This window comes from Terrapene carolina, unplaced genomic scaffold (assembly GCF_002925995.2).
Source record: "Terrapene carolina triunguis isolate 2854851 unplaced genomic scaffold, T_m_triunguis-2.0 Scaffold68, whole genome shotgun sequence".
Classification (NCBI taxonomy): domain Eukaryota; kingdom Metazoa; phylum Chordata; order Testudines; family Emydidae; genus Terrapene; species Terrapene triunguis.
The window spans coordinates 76727279-76744474 of NW_020664419.1; the positions used below are offsets into that span (position 1 = coordinate 76727279).

The 17196-nt window shown below is 37.7% G+C and overlaps 1 protein-coding gene across 1 annotated transcript in view; it reads left to right on the forward strand.

The window, feature by feature from the left end:
• METAP2 (methionyl aminopeptidase 2) overlaps positions 1–16943 on the forward strand; it is a 35073-nt gene extending 18130 nt beyond the window's left edge. The window contains exons 5-11 of the mRNA XM_024218251.1: positions 8742–8903; positions 10553–10734; positions 10826–10920; positions 11023–11119; positions 11732–11835; positions 13606–13721; positions 15214–16943. Coding sequence (XP_024074019.1) covers positions 8742–8903; positions 10553–10734; positions 10826–10920; positions 11023–11119; positions 11732–11835; positions 13606–13721; positions 15214–15466 — 1009 coding nt within the window. The 3' untranslated portion in view covers positions 15467–16943. The remainder of the gene's footprint in view (positions 1–8741; positions 8904–10552; positions 10735–10825; positions 10921–11022; positions 11120–11731; positions 11836–13605; positions 13722–15213) is intronic.
• Positions 16944–17196: the final 253 nt, after the last annotated feature.

Consider the following 17196-nt stretch of genomic DNA (forward strand, 5'->3'; position numbering starts at 1 on the left):
AGAAAGATGTGGAGAAATTGGAAAGGGTCCAGAGAAGAGCAACAAGAATGATTAAAGGTCTTGAGAACATGACCTATGAAGGAAGGCTGAAAGAATTGGGTTTGTTTAGTTTGGAAAAGAGAAGACTGAGAGGGGACATGATAGCAGTTTTCAGGTATCTAAAAGGGTGTCATAAGGAGGAGGGAGAAAACTTGTTCACCTTAGCCTCTGAGGATAGAACAAGAAGCAATGGGCTTAAACTGCAGCAAGGGAGGTCTAGGTTGGACATTAGGAAAAAGTTCCTAACTGTCAGGGTGGTTAAACACTGGAATAAATTGCCTAGGGAGGTTGTGGAATCTCCATCTCTGGAGATATTTAAGAGTAGGTTAGATAAATGTCTATCAGGGATGGTCTAGACAGTATTTGGTCCTGCCATGCGGGCAGGGGACTGGACTCGATGACCTCTCGAGGTCCCTTCCAGTCCTAGAATCTATGAATCTATGAATCTATAATAAATAAATATTTTGGTCAATTTTCTCTAGCCTTTATATATGACTATTTGTAAAAGCTATTTTGTTGATGCATCTCTTTTGTACCTAAAACTATCTGCTATTGAAGAGGAGCATGGCTTGCTAAACTAGAAATAGTTCCTTTACATAGTTTGCTTTCAGCAAATCTACTCTTGAATTGCGCTCCTATTTTTTATTTAGATACACCTCTATCTCGATATAACGCTATCCTCAGGAGCCAAAAAATCTTACTGCGTTATAGGTGAAACCGCGTTATATTGAACTTGCTTTGATCCACTGGAGTGCGCAGCCCCGCCCCATCGGAGCACTGCTTTACTGTGTTATATCCGAATTCGTGTTATATCGGGTCGCGTTATATCGGGGTAGAGGTGTATTCTAAAATCCAAGAGCTGATCTGGCATTTTTGGCTTAAGCAATTAGCTATAACTTAAATCTGCATATCAGAACATTTCCCATAACGTAATTATTTTCGTTTTATACATGATGAAGCAAGATTATTTCTTGATCCTAGGTCTTCTCGTGCTTCTAGTGAAGTCAGTGAGTTTTTTCCTTTGATTTCCTTGGGAGCAGGAGCATCTCCCATATTGTAGCAACACTATAATATGGTATTTAAAGAGATGCTGTCAACTCAAATGTTTTCTAATTGAGTAATCAAAAAATAATTTGTTTCTCTGATAGAGCACCATTTAAAGGGCATATACAGATTTTTTTTAAAAAACTTAAATTTAATTTTATAAGGTTCTTTCTGCTGTTGTTCATACAGCTCTCTTCCCCAGGGGACAATGCATGTGCCGCAGAATAAGTGTGCTGTCTATGTGCCTCCCCGTTGACACTTCAGTTTGTTTAATCTTTGCCACTGTTACTGTTAAAACACTCCTGGAGAGCTTGTGGTGAAGAGAGCATGTGAGCTCTTCCCAAAGCTGTGCATTGGAGTGATGTCCTCATGCTAGTGTGTGCAACAAGAACAACAACTGAATATTAGCAAAATAGTGAAACTGACTATATGCAGTGCTGCCAAATGCATACAGCAAACTGGAAAAAAAGAATATTCTCTAATCTAGGTACAGAATTTTTATATGAAAATATGATTTTCAAGATGGCTCTGACCCTTTAAGGGTGATTCTGCACTTTTATTCTGAACCCTTGATGTTAGATACTTTTTCAAAAATTTATTTTGGACTGGATTTTCTTATTGCGACCTAGAATATATGTTTTGTGTGTGGAGAGTTAACTAATAGAGCAAAACAGGTTAATTGAATTTAGTTTGGGGAATCTACCAGACGATGGATTTTTTTTGTGTTTGATTTAACAATAGCTTTGTTTTTAAGTTTTAAACTTGGCTTCTGCTTAGTTCTGTCTGAAGACTGTTATCTTTACTTTCAAGGCACTTGGATTTGAAATAACTAAGTTATGGAGTTTTGAAAACAGCATGTCCGGCATCCTAAATACATTGTTTTCCCCTAATTTCAGGAAGACATGGCAAAATGGATTTCTCTGATACATACATTAATTTGAATACAGGCTGGAACAGTTTTTTTTCAGGTTGAGGCTTTGTAAAACTAATTTGAAAATTTGTGACTGCAATTTTAGATTAAAATGTATAATGAATTAAGTTTTATAAATGCATTTTTTATAAATATCACTGCTGGTAGGGTATCTTAATTTAATTTTACAAAATTGATATAAATAAAAACCAAAATATTGAAAATGAAGGCCCTGATCCTAGAAAAAAACCACAAGCTTTACTCACATGAATAATCCCATTACTTCAATGGGACTACTTGTGCTTAACGTTAAGTGTGTGCATAAATGCTTGCAGGATTAGGAACTAAAATAATATTTTTACTACTTTTGTTTTAGTATCCCAATCTTTATCACTTCAAAACAAAATTGCTTCAGTGTTAACAATGAAAAGTTAAACATTCAATACATTAACATAGTTTACTGTCTACTCATACAGATAGGCCCACACCTGCCAGTGTGTGTGTGAGAGTGATTTTTCATCAGCACCTAAATTAATTAGCAGCATAAATCCCATTGACTTCAAACTGCAGATACTTAAGGGGGAATAGAGCCTGGCGGAAGCATTGCAGTGTTCTTGTCTTGTAAAAGAAGTTCAGTATATTGGAAGATGGTGTTGCTTGCTAGGCTGTTTGCTTTATTAATGTTGTGTTCACATTATTCTCATAGTAATGATGTTAATGAGGTTCTAGACTTGTCTTTTCAACATAGCTGAGTCTTTTAAGTGTAGGAAAAACTATGTTACATCTAAACAAGTTGAGAACATTCACCTTTACTTTGTTCCCATTTTATAGTCTTAAATTGCTGAAGGACTAGCAACAAAAATAAGTAGATTTTTAATTAAAACCCAATAATTTAAAATAATTTTTTAAAAATGTTTATCCTCCCTGTTTGACCTAACATGCATTCAAATAGGGGAGAATTTCATACCTGACTAAATATCCAGATCACTTATATGACCTTTACAGAGTTTTGAACTTGGAGCACATCTCAGTATGCTTTGTTTGCAACATTATCAGTATCTTGACAGGTCACTTGCACATCAGTTACAGCTAATTGTATAACAGATTTTATATAGCTCAGTAAGTATTGTTTGTATTATAGTAGAGTCTAGAGGTCCCTTTCCCAAAGAGCTTATAGTCTTAAATAGATAATATAGACAAAGGGTTGGAGGGGATGCAGCAGCACAGAGAGGTGACGTGAGTTGCTCAAGCAGGCTAGTGGCACATCTGATTAGAACCCTAGTATCCTGACTGAGCCCATTGCCCTATCCCTTAGACCAGGAAAGATCCCAATTTGATACGCAGGCAGCTGTTAAATTTTTGTTCCATTTCTTTGAAAAAGACACTTGATAATGCTTCATATGATGAGTGTTTGTTTTTGTGGGTTCTTATATTGCACTCATTGCTGCGATATTTATGCATCTGTGGATAAAAAGGAAACTTAACAAGAAGCTGCTAATGCAGCATTAAATTGAGAATCTGGTTTGAAAAGTTGCCAGACCAAACTTAACTTGTCCATTTGCATTTTGACACTGCAGTAGAATCATTACTAATCACAAAATGCTGGGCAGTGGTCCTGCTTGGCAAATACAGTAAGAATATCAATCAAGTAACTTTAGCATTAGTTACAGACACAGTGCATAGCATTTTGTATTGTTGAATGTGTAATGAAAGATTATATATGCATACACATAAATGGACAGTTATTGTTGCTGTGGGAACCTTATTTTCACTCAGGTCAGGAAATTCAGTCTTCATTGCACAAGTAGCAATTGCTGGCCTAGATTCTCTTTTGTGCTGAGATTCTTCTTGGCACAAGAGAGGGCACTGTCAGCAGTCACAGCTTCCTGATTCTGTGGCTGGCCTACACCCGCCCCAGAGTGAGCTAGCTTAAGCATCGCTTCTGCTGCTCTAATTTACACCATCTGAGTAGGGACCATATGCTAGCTGAAAACACTGCTCTACAGCCAAAATGCTTCTGAAATAAATGTAGTCAAACTTTACTAATTCTGGGTCACTGAGAACGAAAATGATGCTTAAAATTGTTGATTGGCTCTAGTTTTCAAGATATGCTATTGGGTCAGTATATACGACCCTTGACTTGGGAATGGCGGAGGATAAGTGAGTTATAAAGGGAAGGGATCTCAATTTAAACCAGAAATGACTAAAATACATCTTTGACTGGATCTATGAATAAATCTATGACTGGATTTGGACAGTACTTGCTTTTTAGGCAAAACAATGAATGATGCAATCTGAAGCTGGTATTGCGTCATACATAATATGAATTGCATCATGTTATTCCTACCCTGTTTCCCCGAAAATAAGACATCCCCCGAAAATAAGACCTACTTCCAGTTTTGCCTCTCGCTGTAATATAAGACATCCCCCGAAAATAAGACCTCCCCGATAATAAGGCCACCCCGGAATATAAGGCCCCGAAGCTCCAGGAAAAATAAGACCTCCCCTGAAAATAAGACCTAGCGCATCTTTGGGAGCAAAAATTAATATAAGACACTGTCTTATTTTCGGGGAAACACGGTAGAAGTCATGGATGATGCAATCATAACGAAGCTTACATCACTCTGCTGAACAAATTGCCCTATATCAGCTCTAGAAATCATACAGTGTCGTGCTCTCTTATTTGTCAGTGTTTGATTTTGCAAAGGGACACATTTCTGTTTAGCCAAAGTGAGCAGAGATGCCTCATACTTGTGTGAACAGTGCAGATAACTTCTGCTATGTTTGTGGTGAAGTGACTTTTGCATCACAAAAGCGCAGTATAACCACTATGGTTAAGAAAGCCTATCACCTTTATTTTGGCTGCAAAATTGAAGCGCAGGACAAGAGGTGGGCCCCACACATATGCTGCAACACTTGTGCAACAAATCTTCGCCAGTGGTTGAACAGGAAAAGGAAATCTATGCCTTTTGCAGTGCCAATGATTTGGAGAGAGCCAACAGATCATACCAGCAATTGTTACTTCTGCATGGTGCCTCCAGTTGGGAAAGGTGTGTCAAAGAAGAAAAAGTGGACTGTGCATTATCCAAAAATTCCATCAGCTATACGCCCAGTACCCCACGGAGAAGGACTGCCGGTTCCTGATGCACCAGAATCATTCTCACTTGAGTCAGATGAGGAAGAGGATGAAACTTCTGGTCCTGAACCATCAATGTCACAGGACCCACATTTTCTCCCATCCTCCTCCTCTGAACCACACCTCATAACACAAGGTGAACTGAATGACCTTGTCAGGGATTTGGAACTACCCAAGAGTAAGGCAGAGCTCTTGGGCTCCAGACTACAGCAGTGGAATCTCCTGGCAGGTGATGTTAGGGTTTCCGTGTTCCGTGACCGTCAAAAGGATCTTGTCCCATTCTTCTTCATGGAAGGTGATCTTGTAGCCTGCAACAACATCGATGGTGTGATGGCAGCCCTCAGCATCGTTCACAATCCAGATGAGTGGAGACTGTTCATTGATTCATCGAAGACGAGTCTTAAAGCTGTTTTACTGCATAATGGCAATGTTTTGCCATCAATTCCAGTTGGTCATGCAGTCCATATGAAGGAAACCTATGACAACATGAAACAACTTTTGAGGTGCATAAACTGTGACCAACATCAGTGGCAGCTTTGTGGCGATTTGAAGGTTGTTGCTCTCTTGCTTGGTCTGCAGACTGGATACACAAAGTACTGCTGTTTTCTCTGCGAATGGGATAGTCGTGCAAGAGATTCCCACTTCATCAAGAAAGATTGGCCACTCCGACAGTCATTGGAGCCTGGGAGGAAAAGTGTTCAGCATCCACCACTTGTTGAATCAAGGAAGATTTTGTTACCACCCTTACACATCAAGCTGGGTCTGATGAAGAACTTTGTCAAGGCCATTGACAAAACACAAGCAGCTTTCAAGTACCTCCGTGGAAAATTTCCAAGGTTAAGTGAAGCTAAGATAAAGGAAGGTGTCTTTGTTGGTCCTCAGATTCGTGAACTTCTTCGAGATGATGCATTTGACCATGCACTGCGTGGCAAGGAAAAGACGGCATGGAAAGCCTTCCAGTTAGTGGCAATAAATTTTCTCGGAAACAACAAGGCAGACAACTACAGGTGGTTGGTGGAAAACCTCAAGGCATACAAAAGCCTTGGTTGCAACATGTCACTAAAGATACATTTTTTGCACTCTCATCTAGATTTTTTTCCACCGAACTGCGGAGCAGTGAGCGACGAGCACGGCAAGCGATTTCACCAGGACATTGCAACAATGGAGAAACGCTATCAGGGCAAATGGAGCCCATCAATGCTTGCAGACTATTGCTGGGCAGTGACAAGAGATGCTCCATTTAATGAATACAAGAGACAAGCCAAGAAGCGCCGAGTAGACACTGAATAGGACTAAACTATGTACAGAATAGTTTTTTGCCTTTTGTTTCATAATAAATTTGATTTATATAACCCTTTTGCTGATTTTTAAAGTGTTACATAAACAGGACAGGTGAAATATTATCATGTAAAGCAACCATAAACACATGAAAAGACCTAGGTTTACAATTTATGATTAAAACTCTATCATCTACACAATATACATAGACATAAAATGTAAAAACTTAAATATCTTAGAAACAGTAGCCAATCAGTTGTTTTAATTGTCATATTTGAATTCAGCACATCAAAATACATAATAAATAGCACATTTTATCTCTGAAGCAGACGACTTCTCAAAAATTGTAGACCAGTGAAATCAGTGAGGCGCAGGTGTACTGCTTTCCCTCTCCGCACCAGGGTGGACAGTTGGCTCTGGAGCCAGCCCCTACATCTTATTGCCACTAAGAGCTACTTTCTGCTAGGGGACTTCCTAGTTCAAGGTGACACAACTCTACATATTTCTTCATGACAGCATTGCCCAGCTTAAAGAAGAACTCCAGTGTTTTACTATTAAACACTGTGAATAGATAGATTGTCTTTTCTGTTCTATATATGTCAATGAAAAGTAAGGAAATACTGTGGAAATGTCACTGTTGTGTTAGTGGGTGGATCTGAATTTGGTAGAAGTAGTCAAGGCCCTATGAGGCAGGAAGCTTGATTTATTTATTATTTTTTGAGCTGAAAAAACTTCACAGATTTCTTTGTACGTGGAGCTTTTTTTTCCCCTAGGATGTATTTAAAAACTCGTTATTGGGGGGAAGGTGTAGTTAGGTGCATTTCATTGGCAGATCAGTTTCAGGACCATTGGATGTAAACAGCACTCCCCATTCCCATTGACTGCTTCTCTGGCTTTTTTTTACCTACAGACTCACTCTCCCTCTCTCTTGGAGGGGTTCCATCCCAGGATGGAATAGGATGCGATGCTGTTGAAAGAGCTATCTTTTCCATAGCATAAAACTGGAGTCCAAACTACTTGTGTCCATTTTAAAGATCCCGTAGTGATACTTGTAAGAATCAGTGTTCTGGCTAACTTCCAGTTGTAATAATTGCAGTGTGAATTTATATAGACAGAAAGTTTCTGTAGCTTCAGTATTTTTCTTCACTTCCTTTCTTGAACTGTTGTGTGATTCTGCTGTGTTCCACCCCAGAGCTGGCTGTGTTACAGTGATGGGTGAAGTAATACCTAAATTTCTGATGAATGATATCGGGCTGGCTGAGGCTCAATCAGATGAGGAGGAGGAGGTGGTGATGGGTTGGGGTAAGCAGATTAAGGTAATAGCCCTTTTGAGGGAGTACATCTGCCACCAGTCATCAGAATTTGCAAGTTCTGGCTAAACATCAGACCTCAGCTTCTACTAGATGTTTATAGTGCAGCAGTAACCAGGCTGGCTTTTTACCATCTGTAATGGGCCAGAAGAATGCAACTTTACTTTCAGAAGGAGACCGTACAAACTGTTACCCATGTCTTTCTAGCCTCAAGATTAGACTGTTGTAGTGCATTCTACATGGAGCTACGGCAGGGGTTCTCAGACTTTTGTACTGGTGACCCCTTTCACACAGCAAGCCTCTGAGTGTGACCCCCCCTTATACATTAAAAACACTTTTTTAATATATTTAACACCATTATAAATGCTGGAGGCAAAGCAGGGTTTGGGGTGGAGGTTGACAGCTTGCAACCCCCCATGTAATAACCTCCCGACCCCCAGTTTGAGAACCCCTGAGCTACGGCTTAAAAGCATTTAAAGACTGAAGCTAATGGAGAATGCAGCACCTTACTTATTGAGTGGCGCATGTCGCTGAGAGCACATGGCTCTGAGATCTGCACTGGGTTTATTTTAGTCTCAGGATAGAATTTAAGATTTTGATCATGACGTGTAAAGTCCTAAATGGTCTCTGACCTGCCAGTCTGAAAGATGCCACAAAAACCATTTATTTCATGGGGTTTGGGGGAAAGTTGAGCATAAGTTCCTGGGAGACTAAAGGGGGGTTTGACTTACTGGCTGACTGAGTTAATTCATTATTTGGATATGATTTTTTTCACTGCTGGATGATCATTTAGTATTGTAAGTCTAATTGATTGTTTGGGTGCCTAGAGGTTTTTTTTAATGGGCCTCCGGTAGTCTTTAAAATAAAAATAAGTATCTTTCATACCCCAGAGGGGCATTGAGGGTTAATTAGTTAGACTGTGTAAGCAGTTTACAGTTGTCAGGTCAGAGTTCTAATAAATACCATGGTGATGACTGGTGGTGATTTTAATTTTTAACACTTGTACATAATGTTTACTTTGAAGGCGAACTGCTGCTTGGAGAACTACAAGTGATGAAAAGAAAGCACTAGATCAAGCCAGTGAAGAGATTTGGAATGATTTTCGGGAGGCTGCTGAGGCACACAGACAAGTGAGGAAATATGTTATGAGCTGGATCAAACCTGGAATGACAATGATAGAAATCTGGTGAGGATAAAGACATTTCCTTGAAAGACACTATTATAAAAAGGGGGGGAGGAGGTGTCAAAATGTCACCTGTTTTGACTGCATTTTGAATTCAGGGTACTTTTTGGTGGGTTCTTCCAATGTCCCCCATTTATTCCTTTCATTTCCTCTTGTCTATAGAGTCCATCAGCACCACTACTTTAATCAGTGGAGTTCTTAGTATTGAGTTCCCATACTAACATGACCATTGTATGTATCTATTTCTCACTTTAGCACCTGCGTTATATGTTTTTCGGTTCTGTGCCTCTGTTCTTCTTGTACATAAAACTTCCTCAGGGTGCCAGGAGCAGCAGCATGTGACTTGGATAGTGGCACAAACATCTCTTCTCAGTTCCTGCCAGCATTGCCAGAAAAGTACTAGGTGTAGGAGCAGCACATACTACTGTTAGGAATGGGAAAAGAGGCACAAAGCTAGCATGTATACACATACTCTCACAACACTACTTTTCCTGCATATTATTGCTTCCTCACTAGCATCGTTTTCATTCTGCTCATGCTTCTGCTGGAAAAGCAAGTGCAGTCCTCCTTCTGTGACATTCTCACCTGGGAGCTCAGAAATTAAAACTTTTGATTGTCAGGGTTAATGTTAAAAAGAAATAATTACCCAGGTAATCTTTCTTCTGAGTCTTTGGCATTTGATATTGGGATGTGGGATAAACTTGCAGTTCCAAAACTTACTGCAGATATTGTTGTCAGGAAAATGTCGTCAAGAAGGGTGAAAGACAGCTGCCTCCATAATCCTCAATCTGTTTGAATCAAATCTGGTGTGCTGTTGACTTACTTAACTTGAATGTTTTGGGTTATAAACAGAAATTTTCTCAAGACATGGCCTCCTTTCATAGTGTATCACAGGCTATGGGGGCTTACTTATCCATATAAGCTTTTTCAAAATTATTTTGTTAGGAGTTAATAGCTTTGTTGGATGAAATTGGGATAAACTGCAGTGATGTGAGTCACAGTTTACACCAGGGGGCTGGGATTACATGAGGGCTTGCACTGATGTAGCTATATCACTGTAGCTACACCAGTGGCTAAGAAAACCAGTGTAGGCAAGGCCCAAGAAAAAAATACATAATGCAACAAGCTTTAATTTTATCCCCATAGCTATTAATATATGGAAATGGTATTTTTTTTTATTGGATTACCTTTTTTGAGTAGTTGAAAAAACTGTTTGATCACATTACTAAACGGTTCTGAGACTATAAAGTCTCTGTGCTATAAGTAACTGTACTAAAATAAATAAATGTAATTTTCCCAGAATTTATATTGTGAATATTGTGTCCCTGATTAGTTAAATATAGCTTGCAAAGTATATTCTTTCAAATTTAAGTAAAAACATTGGGAAAACAAATTAATGTGATCAAACACAGGACTAAACTAAATGGTCCCAAAACAGATTAGAATAAAATAAGGAACTAAATCATCACTAACCATGCTTACTTTAGGGCTCTGTACCTGTTCCTGATTGTATGTTACAAATAAGACTGAAATTAAATGCTTAGGCTAATGCTTTTCTTTGTCTTGTATGTTCTCGCATTTGTAAACAAGTGCTTTAAAATAACTCTCTTAGTACATTGTTTGATTTTTAATAGAAACATCTCTTTTCCTAGCGAAAAACTCGAAGACTGCTCACGCAAACTGATAAAAGAAGATGGTTTAAATGCAGGTCTTGCATTTCCCACTGGATGTTCTCTGAATAACTGTGCAGCCCACTACACTCCCAATGCTGGAGATCCTACAGTATTGCAATATGATGATATTTGCAAAATAGACTTTGGAACACACGTTAGTGGTTAGTTTTTCCTTATGATTTATAAAATGATATTGTTGGATTGTTTCGTTGGATGGAAACGTACTAACCTAATTTCTTCTTCTGATTTTAGGTCGTATTATTGACTGTGCTTTTACTGTTACGTTCAATCCAAAATATGATAGACTGTTACAAGCAGTAAAAGATGCTACTAATACTGGTATAAAGGTACACGAATTATGAAAATTAATTTTTACTGGGTTCTGAAATTTAAACACAAACTAAATCCCTCATCATAGATTTAAAAACTTTTCTCTCTCTTATTTTCAGTGTGCTGGAATAGATGTTCGTCTCTGTGATGTTGGTGAAGCGATCCAAGAAGTTATGGAGTCCTATGAGGTTGAAATTGATGGCAAAACATATCAAGGCAAGCTCTCTCCTTCAGTGTATGTAGAAATAGCTATCCTGGGAGTGTGTTTTACAAATACTACTTTATTCCTAGCTATTGAAGTGATATTTGTTTGCGGTAGTATAAGTGTGTGGTACAAGTAACTTGCATTATACGTACTCATATGACCATTTTCCTCAATGGTAACCTAAAGGAACTTTGCCCTGAATGATTTTCAAACTCTAATTGTTTATACTCAACAAACACTTTCAAAAGCACCACATCTGGCATTTACTGTACTCAGAGGTGAAAAGTGAGAACAGTCTTTCATAATTCTTGTTTGTTTGCAAAATACATAGCAAATAAATATCTACTGGTTAGAATTATTAGTTAGTCATAATTCAGGCCTTAAGGAAACTGTCATAGTAATAAAGCCATTACTCCTTATATACAATAAGTTAGGCTCTTGCCTGGTGGAAATTTGTACAAGAACAGTGTGATTTTCTGTTGTTCCTTCTGCAATATGTATGAGTCTTTCAGTTTGCTTCCAGTACTCCACGTGTGGGCTAATATAATCATTGGCATTGAAGGGTTAAACATTTGTTAGTGACTTATCTAACTATTTATATTTTACTTTGTTTTCTATAATAGTGAAACCAATTCGCAATCTGAATGGACATTCAATTGGGCCATATAGGATACATGCTGGAAAAACTGTGCCCATTGTGAAGGGAGGAGAAGCAACAAGAATGGAGGTACACTGAGAGTTCTTAAGTATTTAACTCCCTTCTGCTTAACCTTTTCTAAATATGTAGGAAAACTATCTCCTGCATTGTCCAAGTGTGTAGTATTTTTGCTCACATGGAAAATAATGGTAGGGAATTGACCTTGCTATGCATAGTACTATTTTTTATGAAATATTGAACATCATTTTGGGGCTTGGCACTTCATCTTCATGGCTCGTGGACTTTTTTTCCCCTCCACTATTCCAACTACCAGTCATGTTTCTGAAATTAAAATTCTGGAATCTTGTAATAAAACAGACTTATGTTAGTTAAAATTGTGAATACATATACTTAAGTAGTAATACTGTTAGAATATTGTAGTTTTCAGGAGGAAAACAAGAGCCAGGAATTCTGAAGTTAGAAGATGAACTTGAAATAAGAATAAGGAAGTTTGGAGTACGGCAGTTCATTCACAGGAGGGTGGATCCGGTAGATTAGGCTGTCCAGTTTCTAATGGAATTTTGATTGTGAGGTAAAGTTGGTTTTGGAATGTGTATGGAAGATAAGAAATGCAACACAAGTGTTCCTAGTTGTTGAAGTGTGTATGAGAAGGGAAGAGTTGTTGTGTGCATTGGTGGCCGCTGAGATGTGCTTAGTAAATCTGTATTTGTGGTGAGCGTGAAGGTTTGTGTTCCATATCAGGATTTCAGAAGAGGTCATTGCAGTGTGGTGATTGGGTATAAAAAAGGTTCCTTTATGGTAAAGAAGATAAGCATTAATAATATGTCTGCTGAGGTTGATTGGGGAACCTTAACTATAAACCTACAGACTTTGTTCTTATTGGTCATTTAACTTTATGCATTTTCAAAATTAATCCTTTCAGTGAATTTTTGCATGGGAATTATTTCTGTAGTATCATAGCTGTTCATGATGCTTTGCAAACAGAGCTAGACATGTTTCTTTTAGTTGAAAAGTTTGCAGTCTGATTTTGACAGATTCCAGACAATTAGGCATGTTTGTAATCTGTGATCAAAGATAATTGTTAGCTAGGTTTGGCAGAAAGATGGGTTTTAAGAAGCATTTTGAAGGAGAGAGGATACTTGTTGCGCGAGATAAGGAAAGCTGTTTCTGCCAAACCTAGCTAACAATTATCTTTGATATTTAATGTAAGTATATTACATTAGGTGCCAAGTGCATCCAGTTGCAGTTTTGATCTGCATATAATTTTTAAATGGAATAACAGGATCAGAAAACAAGGGCTTGTTTAGAAGATTGGTACTGGGATAAGGAGCCTTTAATTTTATTTCTAGGTTCCTGCTTCTAATCCAGTCATGGTCAGTAGTAATCGGGTGACTTACTATCACTTGACAGATGTTTAGTGGCCTATAAGAAATGACTTGGGTCAGTCATGACATGTTCTCATCACGAAAAAGCACCAATGCAATTGTTATCTATACTGACTTTCTTGTTAGCAGTGTAAGAAAGAGGTCAAGGATTTAACTGTTGTCTTACCCCTACAGATGATCCCTGCAGAAAAGGAGTAAGGAATATTTCCATGACCAGCATAACATTAATTAAAGAGTTATTGAAACATAGTTTACTTTAAATATTTCAGAGTTTTGAGGGTGCTGTTTAATGAAAGAACCAATCGATGTTTAATTCCTTGTAATGTACATTTGCCTACTGTTCATATTTTGCTAGACTTAAACTGTTAATTTTACAAGAAGTTTCAACCTTTGTCTATTGATTTACTTTACATGTATTTACATGTTCACTTTCTTTTCTTTTTTTTTCTTTTAGGAAGGTGAAATATATGCTATAGAAACCTTTGGTAGCACAGGAAAGGGTGTTGTTCATGATGACATGGAATGTTCTCATTATATGAAAAATTTTGATGTTGGGCACGTGCCAATAAGGTTAGATCTGGTTTTGAAGCTATTTTTACTGCACCAGAGGAAGCTGTCACTTTTTTTCGTTAGGGCTGGGGTACAGCAAAGCCTCTTAACTAATATCAGGTCTTCCAAGGGACTTGAAAAGACTAATGTAAATGATGCGCTTATGTGAACTGCGCTGTAATATGCATGTACGTGTGTGTGTGTGTGTGTGTGTGTGTGTACTAGACTCTGTTTACACATACAGGATGACAGTTCTTACCGCAGAGCTTGAAAATAGCAAAAAAACCCAGAAAAGGTGATGCCCTCTAAATGTAGTCTATATTCCTATCATAACATACATAATGAGACAATAAATATTTTTTGTAAGTTCACAATTCCCCCTTCTCTACTCAGTCAGGATGCTTTTCTTGTTTCCTTCTGGGAGCTTCTGTGACTTATGGTTCAGTTGCACAAGCAAATCTCTTTTTTGGGAACAGAGCTGGTTAAACTGTTAGTGTCATCTTCTGCTGAGGATGGTGGGATGTTTTTGATTATTTAAAAATTAACTCCTCAGAACAGTGCACTGACATAAAATGAAGTGCTCCATTAATTTAGGCTAATTTCCAGATTTCATTGGGATTGCATTACACGGCATTTTTAGAAATGAAACAGATAAGTATTTTTGAAGCACAGGTAATCAGAGTAAGACATCACAATATAGCAAGTAACAGTATGGCACACTAGATGCACAACACTGTTTCCAGGTCTTTTTACTACATCCACAACATTTAGAAGTAAGTATCTGTGTTTTGTGTGTGTGTATATGTATATGTAAAATGCATTATATGCTTTTTTGTATTAACATTAAGGTTGCAAAAGGAAGAGCTCAAGTCTGTAAATACTTAAGTTTTGAAGTTGTACACTTAGCTGTCTTGACAAAACAAAAACAGAAGATTATACATATTTTGCACATTTGTTACAGATTTTACAAATTATTTGACTTTCAGAAGTGAAAGTGATATTTACCAATGGTAAAGCTTAATCCCAAATTAGTTTAGTAAATTAGAAACTTCAGGACGATAGACTTGGAATACTTGTTTACAAAGTGAATAGTTCTGTTGACAGTCCCTTTCCTGAAAAGAATAACTTTTGTTATGCTTAATTAGGCTCATTTAAATGCCAACATAACTAGGTTTTGAAGTTATCCTCTTCATCTCACTCTAAGGAATTGAGGGGAGATTGGTAGGCGTGAGTTCCCACCTTTTCTCCTCTGTTTTGCAAGGCTGAACTAATAAGACAGAAGCATTTTTAGTTTGTTTTGAAGGCTATATTTTTCAATGGAAAGATAAAGGTTGAACTTTTCTCCTTGAACAGAGCCTGAGATGATGTGAAAAGACATCAAAATCACTGGCTTTGCATTTTTGTAACACCCCCATATTTATCTTTTTACATGGTTTTTATTTCTGTATTAAATGCTTTCTTGATGGTACCTTTTTTTTTTTCCGCAGTTAATTCAGTGCATTCTTTCTTCTAGGCTTCCAAGAGCAAAACATTTGCTCAATGTTATCAATGAAAACTTTGGCACTCTTGCCTTCTGCCGCAGATGGCTAGATCGTCTGGGAGAAAGTAAATATCTAATGGCTCTGAAGAACCTGTGTGACTTGGGTATAGTGGATCCATATCCTCCCTTATGCGACATTAAAGGCTCATATACCGCCCAGTTTGAGCATACCATATTATTGCGCCCAACATGCAAAGAAGTTGTCAGCAGAGGAGATGACTATTAAACTCAGTGTCACCTCAACACCTTTATGCTCTAGGCTTTGTTGGAACATGTTATACCAGAATTAATTTGCACCGTATTGTCTGTTTTAACAGTGGACCGATGTAATACTTTCCATGTTTGGAAAGAAAGGAATTTAATCAAAGGCAAGTCTTCTAATGTAACTAACCAAGGAAAAAGCTTTCATGCCTCTAGAAATATTTCAGAAGGTTACGTATATTTTTTTCTGTTCAGGGAAATATGTGCTATAAAGCTCAATTTTTAGTTTGGAATGAGTTATACATTTTGTTTTGAACATTTATGATAAGAAATGCTTTTCAAATATTTATATTACCATATTCCTACTTGAATGCTTTGAATGATTACACCTGACTTCTGCGCCTAAGCCCTCTATGGTATTGCCTTTTAAATTTCCTGGAATCCATTTTGTAAAAAATAGACAAATTTTCAGATTTTAAAAACATATATACTTTTTAAAAGTCTGGTTCTGACTCTGAGCAGGAGTCTGCTGGGGAACTGCTCTATTAAATAATAATAAAAAATATCCAGTTGCCATTTATTGTCTTGAAACTGGGCCTGTCCTACCATTTATGTGAAACTTGACAATCTGTCATTTATTTAACAGTAGTATCTATGCTGGGAGCCAGGCCAAGGTGTTTGGGGTTTTTTGTCATTGAGCATGTCACTCTCCGGTCTTGAGTTTTTCTGTATTTGAACATGCTAGCAAGTACATTTTGACTGACTCGTTTGCTGCTGTTTTCAGTAGGGAGGCACATCTGATATGCCGCCTTCAGCTAAATGCCTCACTTTATACAATCACTGGGCTTGCTGCCAACCTTTAATATTAAAATGTCTCTTCAGATTCTTTGGTACCTGTATGCCCCATTGTATGACATTAAATATTCACTGATCGTAGTCTCCTGCCTCCTCAAAAATCAGGATAGGCAGTATAAAGATTTAGGAACAGTATTGAGGATGAAAACATTAGCTTTAGTCTGTAATTGAATCCTCTTCCAGATGAGCAAACTAAATTGGAATACCTGACACTTTCTTGATGTAACAGGCATCATTATCTTTCTGCTACAATAACTGGCTGAATCTCATTCATGTTTGTTTTACTAAAACATGAGGATTTTTAGAGCTTAGACTGCAGTTGGCATAACATCATTGCCTACTTATGTGGCTCAATGTTAAAATTCTGCATAAAGTTACTGGTAACAAATATGCCAACTTCTATAGTAGTCAGCATGAGTGCCTTAAACTTACCTGCTTTGGGAAAACAGAACTCTTTACGAAAATATAAAGATGGCTGGTCTCTGGTTTATTTCAATTTTTTTTTTTTTAATTTTAGAAATACTAAATATTTTGTTCTTCCTTTTTGGATTAAAGGGAGCTGTATATTGATCTCACAGGACTCTGATATATGAGCTACAGCTCTCTTCATCCCCTGTTTTGAGGGAGGGAAGCAAAAGATGGCAAAATGTCTAAAGTCGAAAAGAAACTAGACCCTCAAAATCATCCCTGATTTTTCCATACTTTATATTTGTTGCTTATAGAAATGGGTGATGAAATAAACTCATTTACTTAATTCATGTTTATCTGTTTCCCCTTTGGAGTCTATATATCCTGCATGGTATTTCCAGCCAATAGCTGGGCAGCAACATCTGCATGTGTCTGTGAACTTATACCTTAAAGTTAGATCACAAGATGGCATTATGCTGGTTAATGCTGTCC